Genomic DNA, 24,351 nt, shown 5'->3' with positions numbered 1-24,351 from the left:
CCTCAATATACCATTGCTTACAAGATAGCTCAACAGAGTTCCACTTTCCACTAAGAATGAAATCAACTTCGTCATTCGTAGAGTATAATCCTTCATTACAATCATAAATTTACATAACACCTTACAACAGTACGAAATTATTATAGCGTCATGTAATATCAATTCTTCTTCTTAACTCCTCCGAATACATACTCGTTAGCTACGTACAACCATAACAACATATCCATCGTCTCGGCAATTATTCAAAAGATCCTAATCCTTTGGCACGACATCCTTATGTCTACGAGATTCCAAATCCAACCTATAGATCAACATATATTCTCCATGTAGGATTTCCGACATATTCATTCCTCACTGCTCACGAGTAGCACTCATAACACCACTCTACATCATACTTTCACTGTACGACTTCGACTACTCGTCTTAAGTCACCGTCCAATGCTTTGCACCCCTTCATATTCACTTTCTCATAAGTTCCCACAATATGGTGAGTGGTTATTCTCACATCTCATCATTCATCACATCTTATACCATTAAGGTAACAAGCAATCTTATACCATCTATATGATTCCGCCTATTATCAACAAGAGATTAAGGGTGATCAAGTCCTCAATTTGTCAATAGGTAGCCGACAATCATATTTAAGCATAAACCGTTGTTACTACATAATAGTGTCTTTTCCGAGTTTGCACCCAAACTCATTAACATTGTCATAGTCTAATAATTCTCTATGGTGTCCTTCTTCTAGAATATTCCTTTTCAGCTCGGTAACATCAGGAACACAAACGCGATTTCCGAACCTCATTACACCATCCTCGTCAATTTTGAATTCACCGTCTTTACCTTAGTAATTCAAGGTCGACTTATCGATCAACTCAACATCAGCTTTCTGACTTTCTCTAATCTCGTCTAGAATACCATTAGTCAGTTTCAGTATACCCAATCTAACATTATTAGGAGCACCTTCTCATACCAAACTTAATTCTCTGAATTGTTCAATTAAATCCAACTCTTTCACCATCAGCATCGACATTCTTAGAGGCAATCTCGAACCATACAAATAATGTCACTGCAACATCAAAACAAAACCATGGCTGCCAATTCTAAACCATGAGTCAGATAATTCATTTCCTGCGCTTTTAATCGTCCGGACGCATAAGTTACTACTTACTGGTTTTACATCAATACACCATCCAAACCCATCAACGACGCATCACAATATACCACAAATGGTTCCAAAGTCTGTGTCACTTTTTTTTTCTACTGATTCCCTCATCACTCAAATCCATTAATACTTAAATCATCTTTATCATCTTATTCATCAACGACATATTCTACTCGACTTCGTTCCGAACAATCGCGGTAATAGGCATTCCTATTCAACACTTGTTCATGCTTCTTTAACCGACATCATCATATCTCCTCATAGGACCAGTCTATGGTATTTATAACTCTTCCACAATGTAGAACATAATCTCTCCTCTTCGTGGGTTCAAACGTTACATTAATCCGACACTCCGAGCTCAAGACATGAATTTTTTAATTGTTATCCAAAAATGCAACACCGACGCCATGCTGCAACACTCTATAGGATATCTCCAGAACTCCTCAATTGGAGCACCTATTCCAAAAATTGCTTCACAACAAGCCTTCTCATTATTATTTCAATCCGTTCAACTCTGACACTGACATCCCATGTAGCACCAACGAACAGTCTAGTTCTAAGAGCAAGCGCAACCGTAACTTTACCTCTTTCTAACATCATCCTGACACCATTAAATATGTTACAGCTGCTACAACCATTTTTATAACAAAGTTCATCTGGTTAGCTTTCCGACGCTTCAAACGGAACTCAAATCGGATGTCCAGAACTCCAGTTATGAATTTTCGAAATTTCATAACGACTCAGCAATTTTCCTGCGATTTGCTTATGGAAATTCTGCTCCAAAACTCATCCTTTTCAATTTAATCTCGTTATTAACATCATCTTATCACATCTCTTCGCTTCCAAACTTCTTATCACTTAAACAACACATTTCATCGCTGAAGTTCGATTTCTGCAACATCCTGAAACCAAATTCATGTACGCCATCATCAACCTTCTTATCCTTGGGATCATATTCGTCTCTTTGCATTACTCGCACTTCGAAACTTTCTCAACAACATCGATAACCTCTACTATCATCTCAATTACTTACTAGTAATCCTACGACAAGGTCTACGACAATACTTCCTTTAATCACTGCTTCAACAGCGACCTTTCACATAGGGCTACTCACACAACAACATCACAATCCATCAGTAGCACTTGAAGCATCACAACTTCGAAATTCCATTTTCCAGAAATAACCATCATCTACCCGAGACACATCCAACTGAAATAACAACCACATTCTTCAGCCCATGTCACCTTCACTCCAGAAAATAATAACTCCACACTCTTGTACTGCTGCTCCGCGCATCACTCTAACATCTTGCATCTAAGACATATCCGAGGGGCATAGCTTCTCCCCCACTAGTTTCAATCCCACTTCTGCAGACAAACAGTTAGAACACACTGAGTACCAACAGTGTTTCACACACATGTCACGTACCGAAAGGAAATTAACAACAAGACTCTGGTCACAAGGACCGACTATGCTCTGATACCACTATTGTAACACCCTTCTAAACCCCCGCGGAAAATATAATAATAATCAGAGTAAACATGAAATACAAGGATGTCACAATTTCTTTAACATAAAATATCCTAGTCATTTGTCATGCCACATGAGGAACCATTTAATATAACAAAATTCATGTTCAACACAGCGGATTATAACTCATAACATTGCATATTCATCATCCATGCAAGTTACTACAATACAATTATAAAACAACAAAGCCAACAGAGTAATTCGTCTCTAAACTAGCGTTCCCCAGTGTTACAATCAGAGCATGACTCGACACGAACTAAGGGCTAGCCTATAAGCTATCTTCACCCAACCAAGACGCCGCTACATCCTTAGTCTGAAATCATCAAAGTAAGGGTGAGTTTCATTCGAATTAATAAGCATTATGCAATCATAAGCAATAAAATCTCATAGTAATTATCATCCACTCAATCATACATGTAATCAGAATTATTACAACAAGTAAACGTCAATCCAACAATATTGGCCATCGGCCCACAACTCATCAATTATACCAATGATCAAGTTATATTAACAACATATTCTTAATACATCAATCATATAAACACACCAAGGCATAACACTGAATTCCATCCAATCATGTTATAACCGATGCATATGATTAAACTGACACTATGCATGTGGTACCATCCATGGGATAAACCCATCCAACTGATCTTTTCATCACCGAGATACAGTTTTAACCAGCACAAATTCCACACAATGGGAATTATGCCCACCAATTTGATCCATTTCATCACCGGGATCCATCACCGAAAATGTATGCCAATGAATGCAACATATAACATGCTTACAACATCACCAAATCCGATGTAACACATCGTTTCATTATCATCACCAAATCATCACCAATAAGCATGCATAGTTTAGCATTCATACAATTATATCACACGCATACCTTCAACACAATCAACATATTAATATTATCAGCATATTAATATTCACAATCATTAATCATCACCACGATCAAACATCGTTATATCCATCATCATTGCACACAATGTAACAAATTGTCAAAGCAACCCAACAACATAATCACAAAACATATATCATCTACGACATGTTATATACTAACATCACTCAATGGATATCACAATCTCATCACCAACACAAATACATGCATCAATAGTCATATATATAAGCACATATACATATACTATCTTTCAATTCATTAATAATTAAATCGAGTTTAAAAAGTAAAGTTGGCTATTACCCATTTTATCAATTCATCAGATAAAGCATCTCATTAGCTTCGCAACGCCCCAAAACGGCACATAAATCGGATACTCAGATCAAAAGTTATGAGTTTTCATAGATAAAACATTTTTAGAAAAAGTGCTGCAGGAACCGGGTTGTCCCTACGTGGGAACCGGTTCCTGGCTGCATCCAAAATCACGTCTCTGATTTTTACTATGGGGAACCGGGTTGTCCCTACATGGGAACCAGTTCCCAGCTACCCAGAATCCATATTTCTCTGTTTTTACAAGGGGGAACCGGTTCGTCCCACATGGGAACCGGTTCCTACGTACCTGCACAGCCAGAATCAATATTTTGACAGCTTTTACCCTATCCCATAACCCCAATTTCAGGTACATACGAACATAGCACACAATTACCATCAGTTTGCACATCATAACATATTTCAGACAAGTTTTATACAAGTATTAACACATATAACATGAATATCAACAAAATCATGTAATTCATACAATTCATCAAAACCTAACATAAATCCCAAACCCGACACGTACGATTGAACTAGATAACAATCCTAAACAATCATACTACCTACAATCACATAAGGAATACTAACCCGAAGAATCCCCCCTTACCTCAGAGTCGAATCTTCGAAGGTCTTCTTCCCCTTTGGCCCTTCTCACTTTCACGTGTTCTCCTTTTCCAAAATCTGCTTCTACTGCTTCTGCTTCTCTTTTCCCAATTCCTTTATTTTATGAAAAATAAAATAAAATATTATAATGGGCTTGCTTAGTTAACACCCCCTTACTGCTAACCACCACTCTAGGCCCAATGCCAATATTTCATCATTTTCCAAATAATTCCAAATAAAAATACTAAAATTCCAATTATTTAATTTAAATCCAAATTAAATTAATAAACTGAAATTATGGGGTGTTACACCATCTGTTACTTGGACAGTTACGAAACCGTCTTCGAATTTCAAATCTTCCCGCCTGAGTCTGTCTTCGACGCGTGGCAGTGTATTAAACAAACACTACGAAAAAAACACGCTAAGTAGTAATACTTGAATATATTTATAAATTTGTCTAAGTCCCCGAAGACACCTACTTTTCACTAGCTTTCAGTATTCATTATCTTCATAGCGAACTTAGAAATCTTTACTCTCGAAGCATGACCATCAGTAGCCATTCTTTTATTTTTAAGGGATGGCCATCAGTAACCATCTTTCCTTCGATTTTCTACTTCTTCGAAGGACAAATACTACAAAACGAAATCTTCAGCTAACACTAGGTTAGTTCAAGGCTTGCACTCCCTAGAATTACTAACCACGCAGTTTAAAAAATACAAAAATTAAAGGCAGAATTTAAAAGTCCTACGCTATTACAATAAACACCTGTGGGCAGAAAAATAAAGGCAAAAATTATAAACCTAAACTATTACAATAAACACCTGCAGGGAAATAGAGGCAAAATATAGAAGGAATACAATAAGCCATTACAAGGCTTTGGGGCAGATACAAAATTAGGTAAATGATAAAAATAATAAAGGCAAACCCCAAAATGGGGGGACAAGTTAACCACAGTTAATAGAATACCAGTACGGCAAGGCAAACAGAAGGTATTTGATAAAATAAATTAAAATAGAAAAGGTTTTGAAAAAAAAGAGTAAGGCAAAAGGTTTTTTTGAAAATGTATCTTTAAAACAAACTAAATTAATTAATTCTAGTTTTAATTAAACTAACCTAATTTTTAAATAATTAAATTAATTAAATTAAAAAGTTTGATTTTATATATATTAAAAAAGAGTTTACTTTGAAAAAAGGAAAAAAAGAATTTATAGAAAGATTTAAAACAAAAACAAAAAGAAGAAAAGAAAAAAGAAAATAAACAAAAACAATAAAAATAATTTTTAAGAAAACCTGGACTGGAATCTAGTGTGGTTGGTCCTTTGAGGGAGTATGGTAGACTGCAGATTCTTTGACGTTGGATCAGCCTGTAGAGTAATCTGGAGGCCATGCGTGAGGGTGTATCGTGAGTCCTCGTGGGCGCACTGCGTTGGATCTGGAAGCAGATTCTTGTTAAAAATAAATTGCCTGGGTGGGATTTGAACCCAGGTTTGGTGTGTTGCATCCTTCTCCCTTTGGCCACTCACGCTGCATAATAATTCATTAATAATAACCACTCTGAATTAATAAATATAAAAAACAACAAAACTTAAAACTCAACAAAATAAGTCAAAGTGGGTCTTTGGGATGTCATGCGCAACCAATGATAGGGAGAGAGAGAAAAGGCTTCCATTGACCAGCGAACCGGAACGCGCCACGCAACGGTCAAGGAATCTAAGCCTACTGTTCATCGTCTTCCTTAATTTACCTGCGGAAATTGCTGCAATTTTTGCCACGGAATTTCCTGCGGACTTTCCTTCCTATTCTACAAAAATTCAAAGCTTAGCAAAACTTCTCCTGAATCCGATGGTGACATCCATTTAGTCTAGAACGGTCTGGAAATTGAGATACGACGAAGGTAAGTTTTGAGCCCTAACGTGTTATGGGATTCACGCACCCATGCTTTGAACCAATTGCCCAGAATTTTCCTAAATCATGTTAGAAACAAAAAAAAACATTAGATTCAATTGGAACGCAATAAAACATGATATAAAAAAAATCAAGAATGTATGACATGTGATGTGCATGGAACGTTCGTTCTAGGTGCTACAGCGTGAATCTCTTGATTCATTCTTACTCTTTTGTACTCTAGGAACATGTTTGAATGATTAGTTTTGATGGAGAGTGGCTGCTTCAAGAAAAAAATCTTGCCCTAGTTCCTTTGAATTTTGGAAGTGTGGAAGGTGTTCTTGAGCTAGGTTTTTCGTCCCCTATTCTTCTGTGCTTGATAAGTATTTATAATAGAAGAAATTAGGTCAATAATCTTCAAGCAAATCTCTTGTGATCATGGGGAAATATTTGATTGGAAATTTGTATACAAATCTTTCTAAAATTGGTTTTTTGAATCCAATCTTATTCCAATCATGCTTTGCACGAATTTTGAAGGATATATATGATATTTGGATCACTTGATATATTTGGAAAACAAATCTCATGATTTAATTCAATTATTTCATATTTTATTTAATTTATTTAGTATTTAAAAGAATAAAAATTCAAATAAATGAGATAAATGTCATAAAAATAAAATAATTGATTTAAAAGTCTTTACTCAGCTCATGGACATGTTTGAGATCCAAGGCCTTGGCCCAATAGTCCAAAATATCATAATTCACCAATCTGCCTTTTGTGCATTTTTCACAAAAATCGCCCAACTTGTGCAAGCCATAACTCATTCAATATTTGTCATATGGAGATGATCTAGGACTTTTTGGAAATCCCAAGATGTCCTTTATAATCCACTTTGGAACCTTTTTTGCATTTGTGGATTTTATCTTGAAGATATGGCGTCTGACAAAAAACAGCTTTTTACGAGCTTCTAGAAGGACCTGTAATGTATCGGCTCATATCTCTTATGCGGAAGCATTTCTTGACCTTTAGCCCAACATCAAAGTTGTAGATAATTAAATTTCCTTGAGAATGAGCTTTGGTTGAGGATTTTCTGATAAAGTATGAGAGAGATATGATCAGTCAAAGTTGGGTTGACTTTTACCTAAGAACCCTAATTTAGCAACTTGTCCTTTTGTGAATTTTGGATCTTTTCTTGATGAATCATGATCAACCTTTGATCAAATGATGAATCAAACATTAGAATGTTGATGTTGACCAAAAATCATGAACTTTGACTGTAATTTGACCACAATTGACTTTTAGGTCAAATTGGTCGACTGTTGTCCATTTGAACAGTTGACTGATCAAACTTGTGAGTCAGAGCTTGAAACTTGGCATGAGGATCCTTTGAGGCATGTGAGAGGCCATGAGGTCCACTTGAGGGGTCAAAACCTGATTTTACTTTGAGAGAAGCAAAACCCTAGTTATGGGTTGATTGCTTAGGAGAGAGATAGTCAAGCTTATTTCTCAGTGCTTGAACCAAAATATTTTGAAATATGCTAGGCAAATTTTGGGGTATGACAAATATTTTCTAAAGACTATGGGCCTGATTATGCGTCTTATAATGTAGAAGAAGATCTAGTAAATATTCAAGAAGCCTTGTCATCTATGGATGCAGATTTATGGCAAGAAGCTATAAACGATGAGATAGAATCCCTAGAATCTAACAAGACCTGGCGCTTTGTAGACTTTCCTCCTGGTTGCAAATCAATCGGTTGAAAAATGACTTTTGAAAATGAAACTAAAACCTGATGGAACAATTGATAAATACAAGGCTCGCCTTGTAGCCAAGGGTTTTAGACAGAGAAAATATAGATTTCTTCGACATCTTCTCTCCAATCACTAGGATTATATCCATTAGGGTACTTATTTCAATAGCTTCTATTTATAACTTAATAATACACCAAATGAATGTTAAAACAACTTTTTTAAATGGTGACTTAGATGAAAAAATCTATATGGAACAACCGGAAGAGTTTGTGATATACAGATAAGAAAACAAGGTCTGTAAGTTAGACAAGTCTCTGCATGAATTAGAATAAGATCCTAAACAATGGCATGAAAAGTTTGATAACTTAATTATATCGAATGGGTATAAAGTGAATGAAAATGACAAATGTGTTTACAAATCCGAGAATCACATATGCACTATCATATGTCTTTATGTAGACGATTTATTCATATTTGGATCAAACATTCAGACAATTAATAATATGAAATCATTGTTGTGCTACAACTTTGATATGAAAGATCACGAGATTCTTGGTATCAAGATCACGATATCCGAGCAAGGAATTTCTTTGGATCAATCACACTATGTGGAGAAGATCTTAAAGAAATATAAATACTTTGATTCTAAACCTGCGTGCACACCTTATGATCCAATTGTGAAACTGTTTAAGAACACTAGTGAAAGTGTGAGACAAACTGAATATGCGAGCATCATTAACAGCCTTAGGTATGCCACTGATTATACTAGACCCGACATTGCATATGTCGTAGGATTGTTATGCAGATTTACGAGTAGGTCGAGCAACAAGCACTGATAAGCTATTGAGCAAGTCACGAGGTACCTTAAAAGGATCATGGATCTTGGCCTACATTATGAGAAATTTCCTGATGTACTACAAGGGTACAGTGACGCAGATTGGAACACCTTAACGGATGATTGATCGGTAAATTAGCAAGTGTACTAATCTGCCAACATAGTAATAATGGGAAATCCCAAAGTATCGATCTCAAGGACTGCACGTTAATATCGAGTTTCAATAGTGGTTCAATTAAACAAAAACTATAATTAGAGTTTTGATTTGCAATTATAAATTAACAATAAATAAAAATGACAGAAAATTGACTAAGTGGTTTTAACAAATATGAGAGCATGCTAGGATAAAGTGTATGATTTGCCCTGTAATAACCTTGAATTTTGATTTCTTCAACAAGTTCATAACCTTTAATTACCGCCCTTTAGAGTATTTTCCCCTAAGTCCTTAGTGGGAAAACCTTTGAACATTCATCCTAAATCCTAAGTCCTTAGAGAATTATGATGAAATCAAGCCTTTATGTTATCAAGAGTTAACCGGTAACTATAGGGTATCCCTAGTCCTAGGTGATATCTACTATAGTCTAATCGTACAAAAACCTTAACAACCGCTGTCCAGCTGGTTGTTAACCGTAAATCAATCTTGTTGGTCCGACAAAGAAAGCATAAAAACCTTGTACAATTAAATTAAATAAGAAAACAAATCTATTGATGAACTCAGGAATTCAAAATCATTACAGAATCAAATCAGGGACACCCCTTAACATTAGGGTTTAGTTACTCATATTGTTCAAAGAAAAAAAAATATAAAATAGAGACATTACAAGAATTGAGATGAAAGTTGATCTTCAATCGCTTCCGTTCATGAAAACCTTCTTCTCTCCCAAACCCTTGTTTTCTCCAATCTTCAATCGTGTCTTCTCCTCGCCAAAAAGTCCCTTTTTCCTTACATAAACTTCGTTTAAGTAGCTTCAGTATCAGTCTCAGTGTCAGCAAAAAGTCCAAAGTACCCTTAATACAAGACAGAGTAAAATAGATCAAACAGTGAAGTTTCTGTCCGCACCCAAAAGCACGGGCCGTGTTTTTTCACACGGGTGCCCGTGTTTATTTTCTTATTCACGTGGTTTGGAATTTTGCATCAGGCCCAAAAGCACGGGCAATGTTTTTTCACACGGGTGCTCGTGCTTTTCCACTGTCTTGATGTCTTTTTGTGCTTTCCCTTGGCTTTTCCACATGGGCAGTGTTTTTTCACACGGGTGCCCGTGTTTTTCTTCCTGATTCCTCATAAACTTCCATATCTCCGCCTTCCAAAGTCCCCTAATTGCGTCCATTGTTTCCTCTGATCAAACACATCAACCTGAAACACTAACACTACCAAACAAAGGCATAAAGATGCTCTTTTGACATAAACTTTAAACAAAATGCTATGCAATACTATAAATTAATAAACATGATAAACTTAACATAAGAGCAATAAAACAACCGAATGTGTTACCGAAATGATGAATTTTTGCCGGATAAACGACGAAAACTTAATATAAATGGTGACCGATCAATGATTTCAAAGCTACTAGTGGCTATATATTTAGTATAACTGAATGAGTTGTATCTTGGAAATCAAAGAAACAGACTATCCTAGCTCAGTCCACAATGGAGTCTAAGATGATAACACTAGCCACAGCTAGTGAAGAAGCAAGTTGGTTAAAATGCTTGCTAGCTGAGATTCTTTTATGGGAAAAACCTATGCCAGTTGTGTTGATCCACTACGATAATACCACATCTATTACAAAAATTGAGAACCGTTATTATAATGGTAAAAGACGTCATATAAGAAGAAAGCACAACACCGTTAGAGATTGTATCTCTAAAGGAGCTGTAAGAGTGGATCATGTACGCATTGATGAAAACTTAGCATATCCTTTGACAAAAGGATTAGCTAGAGAGAAAGTCCATATTACATCCAAAAAGATGGGACTAATGCCTATATAGAAATGAGTTGCTCATGATGGTAACCCGATCTAAATGACTAGAGATCCCAAGAAATAGGTTCAATGGGTAATAATAAGTTATGAGTAATATAAGGCGATCATGCTAGAGTAAATAAGAGAAGCATGAATCCTGAAGTAATAAGAGGATGAGATAATAGAAACTCTTAATGAGATCTATACTCTGTATGATGAAGTACCTAGGCTACAAGAGTATTCTTGATAGACTCACCTATGTGATTGTGGAACTGAGGTCGGTTCCTATGAAATTTCGAGGCAGAATTCCTAGAGCCTTCACTAAACCGGGATACATGTGCAGGGCCATTAAAAGCACGAGCTATAAGAATACACCTTAAGAAAAGGTTGTGTGTGGGTCTGATGTTCGAGATAGAGTTCAAGACAATAATGCCACTCTTGTTGAATCGGAATCTTACTTGCTACACAAAGGTACAAGTCGTAGACACCTCTGCTTATGCACAATCTTAGAAATGCTGACGTTATTTCTGAACACTTTTTTAAATTCAAGTGGGGGATTGTTGGAATATTATGTATATATTCCAATATAGGGAGATGAATTGAAAAAGTTCATTAAGTCAAGTCTCACATTGTATGTTAGTTGCAAAAACTCTTTAGTCCCACATTGCTTAGATTAGAAAGCTTGGCTAGTTTACTTCATTATATAAGGAAGTCACTTGTTTCATTCCAAAACATACCAAAAACTTATTTTCTTGGATTCTCCTTAGAGAATAATGTTAATTTCTCCTCGTTTGAGTTGAGAAATTATCAAGTATAATTTTTCTTGGATTCTCTTTTGAGAATTATTGAAATTTCTCTTGGTTTGAGAAATTACTACAACTGATCGTTATACCAGATACTGAAGTGGTATTTATACCATATTTGAATGGTGTTAGAACCATCTGAGGGTGTATTTCTAGACCGATTATCTACCGTGCAAGTAGTAATCATATAGTATAGAACTGGGTTATTTTATCCTAGAGGCGTCGTGGGTATTAAGAGTTGCTTTGCATTATTTTGGCAGTACCGCGAAACGTCTTAAAGAAAGCGTACCGATCTGCGACTCGACCCGATAATTTCTTCGGTGGCAAACTTGTTAAAATCGTGATCCAACAAATATCATGATTGCAGATAGAATTTTATGGAAGCTCTATACATAATACGATAATTGCATGTAGAATTTTATGGAAGGGATGAAGGTGAGGGAGAAACAATATTATTTTAAAAAAACTAACATGAAAGTGGAAAGATATGGAGGTATGATGGAGTAAGGAGATGCACACGTGCTCCCAACTTTGTCTCTATCAAATTAGAATCATATATCATATCCAATAGTATAATATAAATGTATTATCGGTGAAGGACTTAATTGAGCCCCCACTCTAAACATCACCATTTTTTAAATAATAAACTATTTTGATAAAATAATTATATTTTATTGGCTTAAATGCACTTTTGGTCTCTGTAAGTTAGCGAGTTTTTGATTTTCGTTCCTGTAGTTTATTTTTTTTGAGTCCCTATATCTTACTTTTTGCTTGAGATTTAGTCCCTAAAGTTAAAATCCACAGGAAAGTCTGCAGGTTTATTGCAGATTTTCCTGCGAAATTTCCTGTGTATTTTAACTTTAGGGACTAAAACGAACACGAAAAAAGAAATATATGGACTCAAACCAAAAAAAATAACTTACATAGACGAAAATCAAAAACTCGCTATCTTACAGGGACAAAAAGTGCATTTAAGCCTATTTTATTTTATTTAAATTTTTATTATATTTAAATTTTTATTATATTTTAAAAACAAAAGTATGCCTACCGCATCAATACCAGCTGATCTGAGGATCCCACTAGTTTACTTTGAACGAGTGGGAATTGCAATGGTAACACTTGAAAAAACGTCCTTATGGAACTGAACGAACGTCACATAGTCGAATAGAAGCGATGGAGACCGTCAACAATCTGATGGAATGCATGAAGATAGTAACTTCACTTCTCTTCTTCTTCTTCTTCTTCTTCAATTATTTCTCTCTCTCTCTCTCTTAACTAGGTTTATCTAACTGAACCAACCTAATTAGAAACACATTCCGCATCACCCAAAATCAGAAACCCTAACGCATCAATGTCTTCTCAAACCCCCACGGACAAACATCGTGTTCAAGATGAGTATGTTTCCCTCATTCTCATTTACTTTTATTCATTCAAATCTGATTTGGGGATTTTTTTCTCTTTGGGTTTGTATGTGATGGTTATCACTGTTGTTTAGGGTTTCGAAAGAGAAGATTTTATTGCAGCATTCCATAACTGGGCGAGTGGTGCAGATTTGATGAAGAACCATGTGAGGAAGGGGAAAGAATTTGAGGCACCGAGGTAGAAAAAATGTCTAACCTTGTTTTTAGCGTTCAATTATTGGCTTTTCATTCTCATTTTTATATAGTACTTTCTAGCTTTGCAAGTTTCAACTATAGATATATGTGAAGGGGGTTTATAGTGTATAGACAATGTGCTAGTTTGGTTCGTGTTCCATAGATTATGCTCCAAATGGATTATGTTTTTCTCGTTTGATTGTTCTGGTTCTAGGTCAGACTATTGCACTGCTTTCGAATTATTCTTTGGTGTTGTTTGACTGTGTCTTGTACCACAATAGAATCTAATCTTAATGCCATAGAATCTAATATAGATTAAGACTAAAATTATAGTCATTACATGTTCTTGTTGAGTGTTTAATCCAACTTTATTTTTTGTATCTTCAACATTTAAATGATAGATTATATGGCTTCCCTAGTTTCTTTATTTTTGGTATCTTCAATTATTGTCTTTTCATTGTCGTGTTTATACTTTTGGACTTGCAAGTTTCAACTATAGTTCAAGTCTATATGTGAAGGAGTTTTATAGTGTAGAGGCAAGTGTGGTAGTTATAGATTATGCTCCAAATAGATTCTGTTTTTATGATTTACTCTTTCTGGTTCTAGGTCTACCTATTGCACTGCTTTCAAGTGATTCTTTGGCACTGTTTGACCCATAGTAAAATCAAATAGAATCTAATCTTAAAGCTATAGAATCAAATATAGGTTAAAACTAAAATTACAGTCACGTGTTCTTGTTGAGTGTTTAATCCAACTTTATTTTCTATATCTTTTAAATTTAAATGTTAGATTCTATACCCTTTATATTCTGAACAGACACCTAATTATGAACAGACCTTCACTCTCCTAAATTCTCTTCTGTATTTTCGAACTTAATCCCATTTAAAAATTTGGTATTGGCCATATAAGTTGGTCAGATACGTAGCAGACCCATACAAAGAATTGATCCCTAACCACTGTTGAGCCTAGGATCTGGAAAGTTTATTCTAGAAGGGTTAAGAAGGGAAACTCTAGTGAGCGGTAGGTGATGTGGTAGTGAGAGGATAGGACTGTTGAACCATTTCTTGAATATGTAAAGTTGAGTAGTGGATTGAGGATGCGTTCATGTAATTTGGGAGATTAGTTACGAGTAGGAAACTTACAAGTCTATATGTAATTTTGGGTGCTGTGGCAAAATTTGGGTGTTGTACCTATATGTAATTCCTTCAATATTCAATTAATAAAATACTGTTTCTCATTTACACCATTTTTCTGTCAATTTTCCTAGTTATCAATTCTGGTTTCTAACCGTTACTGTGATTGATTGTCATGATATCTTGCAGTATGAAGTTGAGAGATGCTGGGAGACTGCTCGGAAGACTCTTCCCGTGGAAGAGCTTGAGGAGAAAGCATTGGTTTCTTTGGCTAATGTAAGAGCCTATACTTTTCTCTTTCAAGAGAAATTCCTAACTCCAGTTTTCGCTGTAAGTGTCTCTCAATCTTGTACCTTAATGTCACTAATACGGCTTACTTTGTCCTCTATTCTGTCAGTGTTTAGGTTTGTTTGTGACTCTGTACAACTGACACTTGATTGTTTGCAATGAATGGAATAGGAAAGGGAAAGATCACATGCTATGCTAATGATAGCAATGACCTCTTTGTGATTGAAGATAAACTAGTTTGGATTGTTCTCATTGTTGTTGCAATTCTTGATAAAACAATGCACAGGTTTGAGGTAAAAGCTTTTTGGCTCCTTCTTTTTCATATATTGCAGTATTGTGGATTGTCTGAGTGGTTTTGACTTGGTTGATATGGCAAAGAAGTGTACTATTGTTATTCATTTAATTGAAGATGCTGGACATCCAGCTAGATATAGAATGTTTGTTGGCATGGTATCTATGATATTTTCTTATGTTGCTTATCTTGATCAGAAAATCACGTTATTATAGTCACACCTTCTATACTATTGTTGTTTATAATTACTTTTCAGTCTTAAGTAAACTTTATTGTATCAGCATCTGCATCAAGCTAAAGGGTCTTAAGTTAAACTTTCGACGTCAAAATTGGTCGTAAACTGACAAGGCAAAAGGTTAAGATGTTATAAAAACTCAAATATCAGTCCAAACATTTTTAAATTTTTTAGTACTAAGATTGGGGAATTGTCTCTATGCTTTACCAACATATTCTTCTTAATTGGTGGTCTTAATTTATTGTAATGATAGAATGTTTAGGATGGTCCAATTCTTGGGCGCGATGCTTCTGTCTCCTTCTACACTATTCCAGTTCCTGCACACGATGCTGCCGGTTCCTTCTGCACAGTTCTAGTACCTTTGCTTCTTGGCTCCTTCTATACCATCGTTGTTTCTTGGCTCCTTCTATACCATCGTTGTTTCATGTCAGGTATTCTAATCAATAAAAGATGGTTTTCTGCTTTGTTCTACATTTTTTTTATTTAGTTTTTCTCTTCCCTTTGTTTGTTGAACTTTAAAGGCACATGGAGTAGATACATCCATGATTTCTATTGCTCATTAGTTGATCTCTTATAATTATTAAAAATTTCATTGTAATTGGACCTTGCATCCAATACTGGACTAGAAAGCAAGAGCCTTATCACTTAAATTGTGCATGCTTTTGAATTGGAGTGTTCTAGAAATAGGTAATTTTGTTGCCCATTCATTCATAATAAGTTCCTTACATATCCTTTTAAGGAAAAAAACAATGTTCAATTTGTTTGAAAAGTTCACACTTGATTACTCACTTAATAAATTAAGTTTGACAAGAAAATCATATTTTAGAGTATTGAGTTTATACTAGCATAGCTATCTAGCTAGTTACTTATTACAACTTCTATATATTTCATTGTTGCACTTGGCTTGCTAATGTTTTAGGTGATTTTAACCAACTAATTGTCTATTCATGTCAGTTAGTTATACTAGTCCTCCATCAAATTTGAACTATGAATTTTGTTTTCTACAATTGCTTCAAGTTCATATAGGCTATATGATATGCACTTGTAAAACAAGAAGACTTTACACATAAAATATGTTAAAGTCATTGAGAAAGTTTGTTAGAAAACACTTAGGAAAGAATTCTCTCTAGTTTAAGAATCCATAGATCTCTGGTTTACTTTTCTTTTTCCATTTTCACCATTATAGAGCTTTTGAACTCATTTTTTACATTCAATAGTATACAGTTTGGGTACCTTGATTTTACGGGTTCTATAAGAAGCATTCAATTATAGTGTAGAAGTAGCAGTTAAACTGAACAGAAAATGGTCCAAAGGGTGATATGCTGAATTCCTAATACAATTGTCTTCTTAAATACATTTGTGTTGTTGGTGTTTGCATTGCTTGTTGAACTACTCTTAAGCTACCTTTAGATGCAATGGATATTTTGATTTGGGTCTTTAATTCAGTAAGAGATTATGGAATTATCGCATTAACATTTCTATTTTTGAGGATCAAATCTCTACTATACCTTCATTATTTGCTACAATGTTGTAAAATTAAAAATCACAAGGAATTCTCATCTTCATGTTTTGTCAATAAAGGTGATTAGTGGCCAGAACCAAAACCGGTAGGACCTAAAGTGCTTGAGAGAGAGTAGAAACAAAAGCATCAAGTTCAAGTTCTTAGAGACATAATTGGATCTTGGTGTTACTAGTTACAAAGGTAATTATACAATGTTATTGTTATTGTGATTATTATGGGAAACTTAGTTGGAAGAATGTTTATTTAAGTTTGAAGAAGCAAGCAATCTAAAAGACGGAGACCAACCTTTATGTTGGTTTATGTCATTGCTTTTTTGTTTGTTCCTTTTCTCCTTTAGTGTTGCCACACAACATTTTTTATCACATAAGCTTTGATTTACGGTTGGTTGACGATTTATGTTTTTTTATAACATGGTCACTCAATGAGTTTTGCTTAGATATTTGTTTACATTTTATGATTAAAAGATTATATATTAATTTGTATAATCTTTTAATTATTAGAAATTAAAACAATTTATAAAAAACTATATAAATATTTATTGATAAAATATGTTTGAAAGTTGAATATGTGGGTTGAAATTTCTATGCACTATGGGTAAATAATTATTAAATTATTTCTACAAAAGTTATATTAAGTATTTTTTCTATATAATAAATTAATAATTTTTTTTCAGCATGTTCATGGACATGGACAACTTTTTTTACTTGTATGTATATATATATATATATATATATATATATATATATATATATATATATATATATATATATATATATATATATATATATAAAGTCAAACAAATGAATATATATATATATATATATATATATATATATATATATATATATATATATATATATATATATATATATATAATATTTTAGTAGTTAAATGAATGCCATTGAACATTGAAAAAGAAGGGAAAAAATAAGAAAAAAAGGATAAGAAGGAAGTATTAAAAAGATTTTATGATTAAAAGATTATATATTAATTTGTATAATCTTTTAATTATTAGAAATTAAAACAATTTATAAAAAACTATATAAATATTTATTGATAAAATATGTTTGAAAGTTGAATATGTGGGTTGAAATTTCTATGCACTATGGGTAAATAATTATTAAATTATTTCTACAAAAGTTATATTAAGTATTTTTTCTATAAAATAAATAAATAATTTTTTTTCAGCATGTTCATGGACATGGACAACTTTTTTTACTTATATATATATATATATATATATATATATATATATATATATATATATATATATATATATATATATATATATATATATATATATATATAAAGTCAAACAAATGAATATATATATAATATTTTAGTAGTTAAATGAATGCCATTGAACATTGAAAAAGAAGGGAAAAAATAAGAAAAAAAGGATAAGAAGGAAGTATTAAAAAGATTTTATGATTAAAAGATTATATATTAATTTGTATAATCTTTTAATTATTAGAAATTAAAACAATTTATAAAAAACTATATAAATATTTATTGATAAAATATGTGGGTTGAAATTTCTATGCACTATGGGTAAATAATTATTAAATTATTTCTACAAAAGTTATATTAAGTATTTTTTCTCTAAAATAAATAAATAATTTTTTTTCAGCATGTTCATGGACATGGACAACTTTTTTTACTTATATATATATATATATATATATATATATATATATATATATATATATATATATATATATATATATATATATATATATATATATATATATATATATAAGTAAAAAAAGTCAAACAAATGAATATATATAATATTTTAGTAGTTAAATGAATGCCATTGAACATTGAAAAAGAAGGGAAAAAATAAGAAAAAAAGGATAAGAAGGAAGTATTAAAAAACAACTAAAACATAGAGGGGGAAAAGAAAAAGAGTGTAAAATTGATAATCATTTCATCCCAATGGCACAGCAGCGCAACAAGCAGCTTCCCTGCGATTCTGTTGGTGTTTGCATGATCTGCAACCAGACGCCTCTAGAAATTGACATTCTTCATTGCAGAACATGTGCAACTCCATGGCATGTTCCATGTTTACCTCTCCTTCCCTTGACAATCTTTGATTGGATATGCATTGATTGTTCTCAACCAGTGGACAACAACCACGTCGCTGATGCACCTGCTACTCCTATCGCTCGTGGTCTTGTCTCTACCATCCATGCCATCGAGAATGATACTTCACTTACCAGTGAAGAAAAGGCTAAAAAACGTCAAGTACTCATTGGTGGATCTTCTAAACAACCTATTGAAAACAACAACAAATCCAATGAGGTGTTTGATGTATTCAATAGCAAGCTTAACTGCTCTATCTGCTTGACCTTGCTTGAGAGACCTATCACTGTTAGTTTCTTTCATTTTCTCTATATTTTTTCTTCACCAATTAAAAAATATATACATATTTTTTTGTTTTGATTATTTGACAATTTCCAGTGACATTATATTCAAATCTTGAAATCAAATCGTTCAGACGACCCAATCAAAATTATTTTTGTTAGGTTATATAAACAATTTGATCTTCACTGAAATGTGTTAAAACATTTGGTCTATTAGAATTATTGTTTTTGAAATTGAAATTTCTTATTTGTTGTTGTTGGGGGCTCAGACACCATGCGGGCACAATTTTTGCCTGAAGTGTTTTGAGAAATGGGTTAAGCAAGGAAAACGCAATTGCTCGAATTGTAGGACTGAAATTCCAGCGAAGATGGCGAGTGATCCACAAATCAATGTACAACTGGCGACCACCATTCAAATGGCTAGATCAGAGAGTGTTGCTCATGGGAAGATATTTGTGACGATTCCAAAAGATCATTTTGGACCGATTGTTGCTGAGAATGATCCAACTAGAAAACGGGGGGTTCTTGTTGGTGATACATGGGAGAGTTTGATGGAATGCATGCAATGGGGTGCTCATTTTCCCCACGATGCCAGGACTGCTGGACAGAGTTCTCATGGTGTTCAATCTGTTGCTCTATCTGGTGGTTACATTGACGACATAGATCATGGTAATTGGTTTCTTTATAGTGGAAGTAGTGGAAGAGATCTTAGTGGTAGCAAACGTACCAACAAAAATCAGTTCTTTGATAAAAAATCTGAGAGAAAGAATGAGGCTTTCAGACTCAGTTGCCAAAAAGGTTATCCTATTCGCGTTGTAAGGTTTGTCTTCTTATTTATTATAAATTCAATTGATTTGTTCTTTAATAGCTTAGTTTTAAATTTCAATGTTATAATATGATGAATTTTTACAAAGATTTGTGTAAATTTATATAGTATTTTGTTTGTAAATTCATTTATTTGGTTTAGGTCCCACAAAAAGAAACGTTCCTCTTATGCTCCCAAAGCAGGAGTGCGATACGATGGGGTTTATAGAATTGAAAAATGGTGGCGCAAAATTGGAAAACAAGTAAGTGTGATTTTTGTTTGTAATCATTATCCATTCCATTTATCCAAGTACATTGGTTGAAGCCCAACAAATTATCAATATTGAGCTTTATTGTTAACAAGAAATATATTTGTCATAGGGTCATAAGGTTTGTAGATATCTGTTTGTGAGGTGTGACAATGAGCCTGCTCCATGGACAAGGTTGGTTTTTTGTTCCTCAAATTTTTTCCTACGTATGGTGTATTTTTACTATAATACAAGTAGAGGTATAAAAATTGATCACTTAAACTCATTTTGTTGACCTAAAGTGATTTATCCGGAGATCGTCTTTGTCCACTACCTATAATTGAGGAGTTGAACGGTGCAGTTGATATTACTGAAAGGAAGGGTGATCCATCATGGGATTTTGATGTAAGTGGCATTTTCTACTGATATGTTTTCCTTTGATTTCTTGATTTCTTAAATGGTTTCTTTCAGTCCTGTTTATTAAATCTATCTATTATTTTAAACATTATTTTTGTTCTTTGTAAGACATGATAATCACAATTGTTTAGGCTTTGGAAAAAAATTTTCCTACATGTTTACACCTGAAATACTTAAAGGTTGTATCCCAAAAGAAGCTAAAAGTCAAATAAAGGGTGAATTGATGGTCATACAGTCGAATGGTGTATCATTCAAATAAAAGCAAAGATTTTCCCAACTTAGTTGTTGCATAGTTTTTATAAGGTCTATCAGTATGTGCATTTGTCTAAATTTTCAGGAGGAAAAAGGATGTTGGCTATGGAAGAAGCCTCCACCACTAAGTAAGAAACCGGTGAACATTGTGGATCCTATTGATGAAACAAAAATAAAATTTGATGTGGAAAAAGCAAGAAGGGTGTCCTTAAAAATCAAGGATAGGCTTTTGAAAGGTATATGATCCTCGGTGATAACTATTCACCTTGTTTCTTTTTTATTATATGATGTTGTTGTTGTTGTAAGAACAATATAATAAGTTAATACATTGTGACATTGGGTTCATGTTTTTGTAGAGCTTGGTTGCACTATCTGCCACAAGGTGTTGGCTTCCCCTCTTACTACACCTTGTGCACACAACTTTTGCAAAGCCTGCTTGGAAGGTGTCTTTTCAGGCCAAAGTTATATAAGGGAGAGGGCATCTCAAAGTGGATTTGCTTTACGGACAAAGAAAAACATCATGAAATGTCCTACTTGTTCAACTGACATTGTAGATTACCTTCCGATTTTAAAGGTAATGCTGAACTTCTTTTTAAAATAAATGATTACCTTAAGATTTCACTTCGAAGTCGACATTGTTAGTTTTATCGTTACTTTTAACCATTGGATTGCTTTGAATATTTGTAATAATGTGATTAATAAATATTCGTATTTGGACTTGTATTTGCACCAACCAAATAATAAATGGATTATCATCCTTATTGGAATTCCTTTTAATTGTATTCCTAATTTACTATGAAATGACCAGTATTCCAAATTTACCAATAAACTTTTAAACCTATATCTGAAAATATGAAATTCAATATGGAATTAAGTGTTTATTATGAAGTCTTAATATTGGTGACATATGGATCTGATAATGTTTGATTTTTTGTATCATATCTCTAGGTACTTAATATTATTAGAAGTGTATGTGCATTTGGATAATGCTTCAAGTTTTGTTTCAAATATTTAGTGAGATAAAAAAGTCTTATTTTGCTTATTATTTCTGGTTTTTAATAGGTTAACACAGACTTGAAGGGCGTCATAGAATCACTCCAGAGAGATTTTTAATTGGTGCTGATGCCAAGGCTGTAGGGATCGTGAAGAAACATATTGATGATGTGAAACTGGAAAGGAAACTAATGGCTTGCAATTATGGATGGGTTATGGATTTGATTGTCTTGTTTTATTTTGGATTTGCATTAAACTTGTTGTGGTTTGAGAAGATTTTTTTGTTTGTTTTTACCACCAGTATCCGGTCATTGGACCGCTTAATCTGGTTCGGAGGTCAGTCCTGACATCGAGTGATTTGAGAAGATATTTACTACATTTGGGAATTGCTATTTATTTGATATTTATTTGGTATTGCCTCTCCAAAGTGTCATTTTAAACTTGAGAAGGAGTGGATGCATTTTATATTTTAGTATCTTCCTATCAAACTATACTTTTATATAAGATTCTTTAAAGGCCTACTTTTAAGATCTTAAAACTGAACCTGAACCAAAACCAGATGACATTTTTTAGAGATTGAACTTCATGAATTTGAAGCATAAAAACTAGGATGTCAATTTGGTCTATTAATCTAATAAAAAAAATTATTTTCCTATCTATCTATTTATAATTATAGATGAATTCAATGCAGTCAATATTATAGATAAATTCAAGACTAAATTATACTTTTAGTCCTTTTATTTTGCCCATCTCACAAAATCAGTTTTCCTATTTATTTTTTAAATAGTATGTCATTTCATTTTTCGTTCTAAAAATATTAATGTCATTTTTTTATACGTGGCATTCTTTATGATCAAGAAAGAAAAAAAAATACCATTTTCTAGAGAATGAAGACGATCGAACATGCTGAGAGAAAGAAGATGAAGAAGACGATTGAAGGAAGAAAACGTCGCTGAAAATAAAAAGAATAATTAACTTTTTTTATGTCAAGTCAATAAAATTATACCACATATCTAAAAAATAGTACACAACAAAAATATGCAACGCATCTAAAAAATAGTACACAACAATGCTTTTTGAAAAAAAGAAGGACATTAGAGATCAAAATTGTTTAAAAAATAAATAGAGAAATTGATTGTGAGTTGGTCAAAATAATGGAATTAAAAATGTAATTTAGTCTAAATTCAATATAGCCAATATATTTTAAAAATTCAATGTATTACTTCAATATTTATTTTAATTCTAATAAATTACTTTCATAATAAAATAATTAAATATCATTTATAAATTTGTAAAAAGCAAACATTTATTATCTAGATGGAATTTTTATAATAAAAAAATTAATTATAAAAAACAAACAAATAAAGAAAATACTTTCCAATAGTGTCACTACTATAAAAATTTATCCTTCAATCTATTTATTTATAATTATAGATAAATTCAATCTATTCAACATATTAAAAAAAATTTAATGAATTATTTGTACTGTTTATTTTAGTTCTCATAAATAATTTTCATAATAAATTAATTAAATTTAAAGCTATTTTGAATAACTTTTATATATATTTTTGTTGAAAAAAGTTTATAAGTTTTTTTAAAAAATATTTTAAATGAAAATTTAGTTTAATTTATATACTTTTTATAAATATTATTTTAAGTATATTATCTTGTTATTTGAACTTTTTTATAATATAAAAATTTCAAAAAAATCACTTAAATTTAAAATTATTGTAAATAACTTTAAAAGAAAATCATTTCTAAAATATAACTTTTTAAAAAGTTATATAATTTTGACTATATTTTAATTTTCAAGAAAGTATATTTATATTATTGTATTTAATTAATTCTTTTTGAAAATATTTACTAAATTAATAAAATATTAATTATATTTTAGGTTAATAACACTTTTTTTCTATATCATATAGGTGCTTTTGTTTTTTCTCTGTAAAAAGAAATTGTGAAATCAATTTTTTCCACTCATACATTAAACAAGCACCTAACCATTAGGCTACTTGTTTCATTTGTTAAAATAATTTTCAAAAATATATTTATTACACAATTAATTTTCAATATTAAAAAAATTATATTTTAATTATTTCAACTATCTCTCTTTCACTTACACTTTTATTTGACATATTAATTTATTATTTTAATATTTATTTCACATCGATGAATTATTTATTTAAAAATAAATATATCAAAACGAACAAAATATGTGTTTACAATTTTAAAATATTAATAATATAGTATATTTTACTACAATCTTGATATATTTTGATAATAAATTTTCAAATAAAAACCACGCCCACTAAAATTACTTGTAGATATTATTTAAACACATTTAAATAATAAACAAAAAATTATAAATTATTTAAAAATAGATATAAATAATTTATAAAACACATTCAAATGATAAAATATAGAATTTCAATTATACTTGGGATGACAATGGG

At 32.3% G+C, this 24,351-nt stretch overlaps 1 protein-coding gene across 6 annotated transcripts; it reads left to right on the top strand.

The window, feature by feature from the left end:
• Window positions 1–12,823: 12,823 nt before the first annotated feature.
• On the top strand, window positions 12,824–22,476 carry LOC131628220 (E3 ubiquitin-protein ligase ORTHRUS 2-like). 6 transcript variants are annotated; one of them, XM_058899084.1, is made up of 14 exons: window positions 12,824–13,148; window positions 13,249–13,352; window positions 14,671–14,811; window positions 14,941–15,062; window positions 15,559–15,727; window positions 16,878–16,998; window positions 18,769–19,191; window positions 19,454–20,004; window positions 20,152–20,251; window positions 20,370–20,431; window positions 20,539–20,641; window positions 20,991–21,141; window positions 21,262–21,479; window positions 21,968–22,475. In XM_058899084.1, exons 7-14 carry the CDS (start codon window positions 18,808–18,810, stop codon window positions 22,016–22,018), a joined length of 1,620 nt encoding a protein of 539 aa, XP_058755067.1. In that variant the 5' UTR covers window positions 12,824–13,148; window positions 13,249–13,352; window positions 14,671–14,811; window positions 14,941–15,062; window positions 15,559–15,727; window positions 16,878–16,998; window positions 18,769–18,807; the 3' UTR covers window positions 22,019–22,475. The 6 variants fall into 6 exon arrangements, with proteins under 6 accessions (XP_058755067.1, XP_058755065.1, XP_058755064.1 ...); XM_058899082.1 differs by having other exon boundaries at window positions 15,550–15,727; XM_058899081.1 differs by having other exon boundaries at window positions 14,941–15,416; window positions 15,550–15,727.
• The last annotated feature ends 1,875 nt before the right edge of the window (window positions 22,477–24,351 follow it).

This window comes from Vicia villosa, unplaced genomic scaffold (genome assembly GCF_029867415.1).
Source record: "Vicia villosa cultivar HV-30 ecotype Madison, WI unplaced genomic scaffold, Vvil1.0 ctg.000434F_1_1, whole genome shotgun sequence".
Classification (NCBI taxonomy): domain Eukaryota; kingdom Viridiplantae; phylum Streptophyta; class Magnoliopsida; order Fabales; family Fabaceae; genus Vicia; species Vicia villosa.
Note: the sequence above shows the minus strand (reverse complement) of the source record. Positions and strands in the feature narration are given on the sequence as shown.

Excerpts from the sequence above, each read along its gene's own strand:
- LOC131628220 (XM_058899079.1), top strand. The coding sequence starts at position 18,757 with ATGGCACAGCAGCGCAACAAGCAGCTTCCCTGCGATTCTGTTGGTGTT. Across the intron at positions 20,252-20,369 it reads GGCGCAAAATTGGAAAACAA|GGTCATAAGGTTTGTAGATA; the intron begins GTAAGTGTGATT and ends TATTTGTCATAG. Across the intron at positions 20,432-20,538 it reads GAGCCTGCTCCATGGACAAG|TGATTTATCCGGAGATCGTC; the intron begins GTTGGTTTTTTG and ends GTTGACCTAAAG.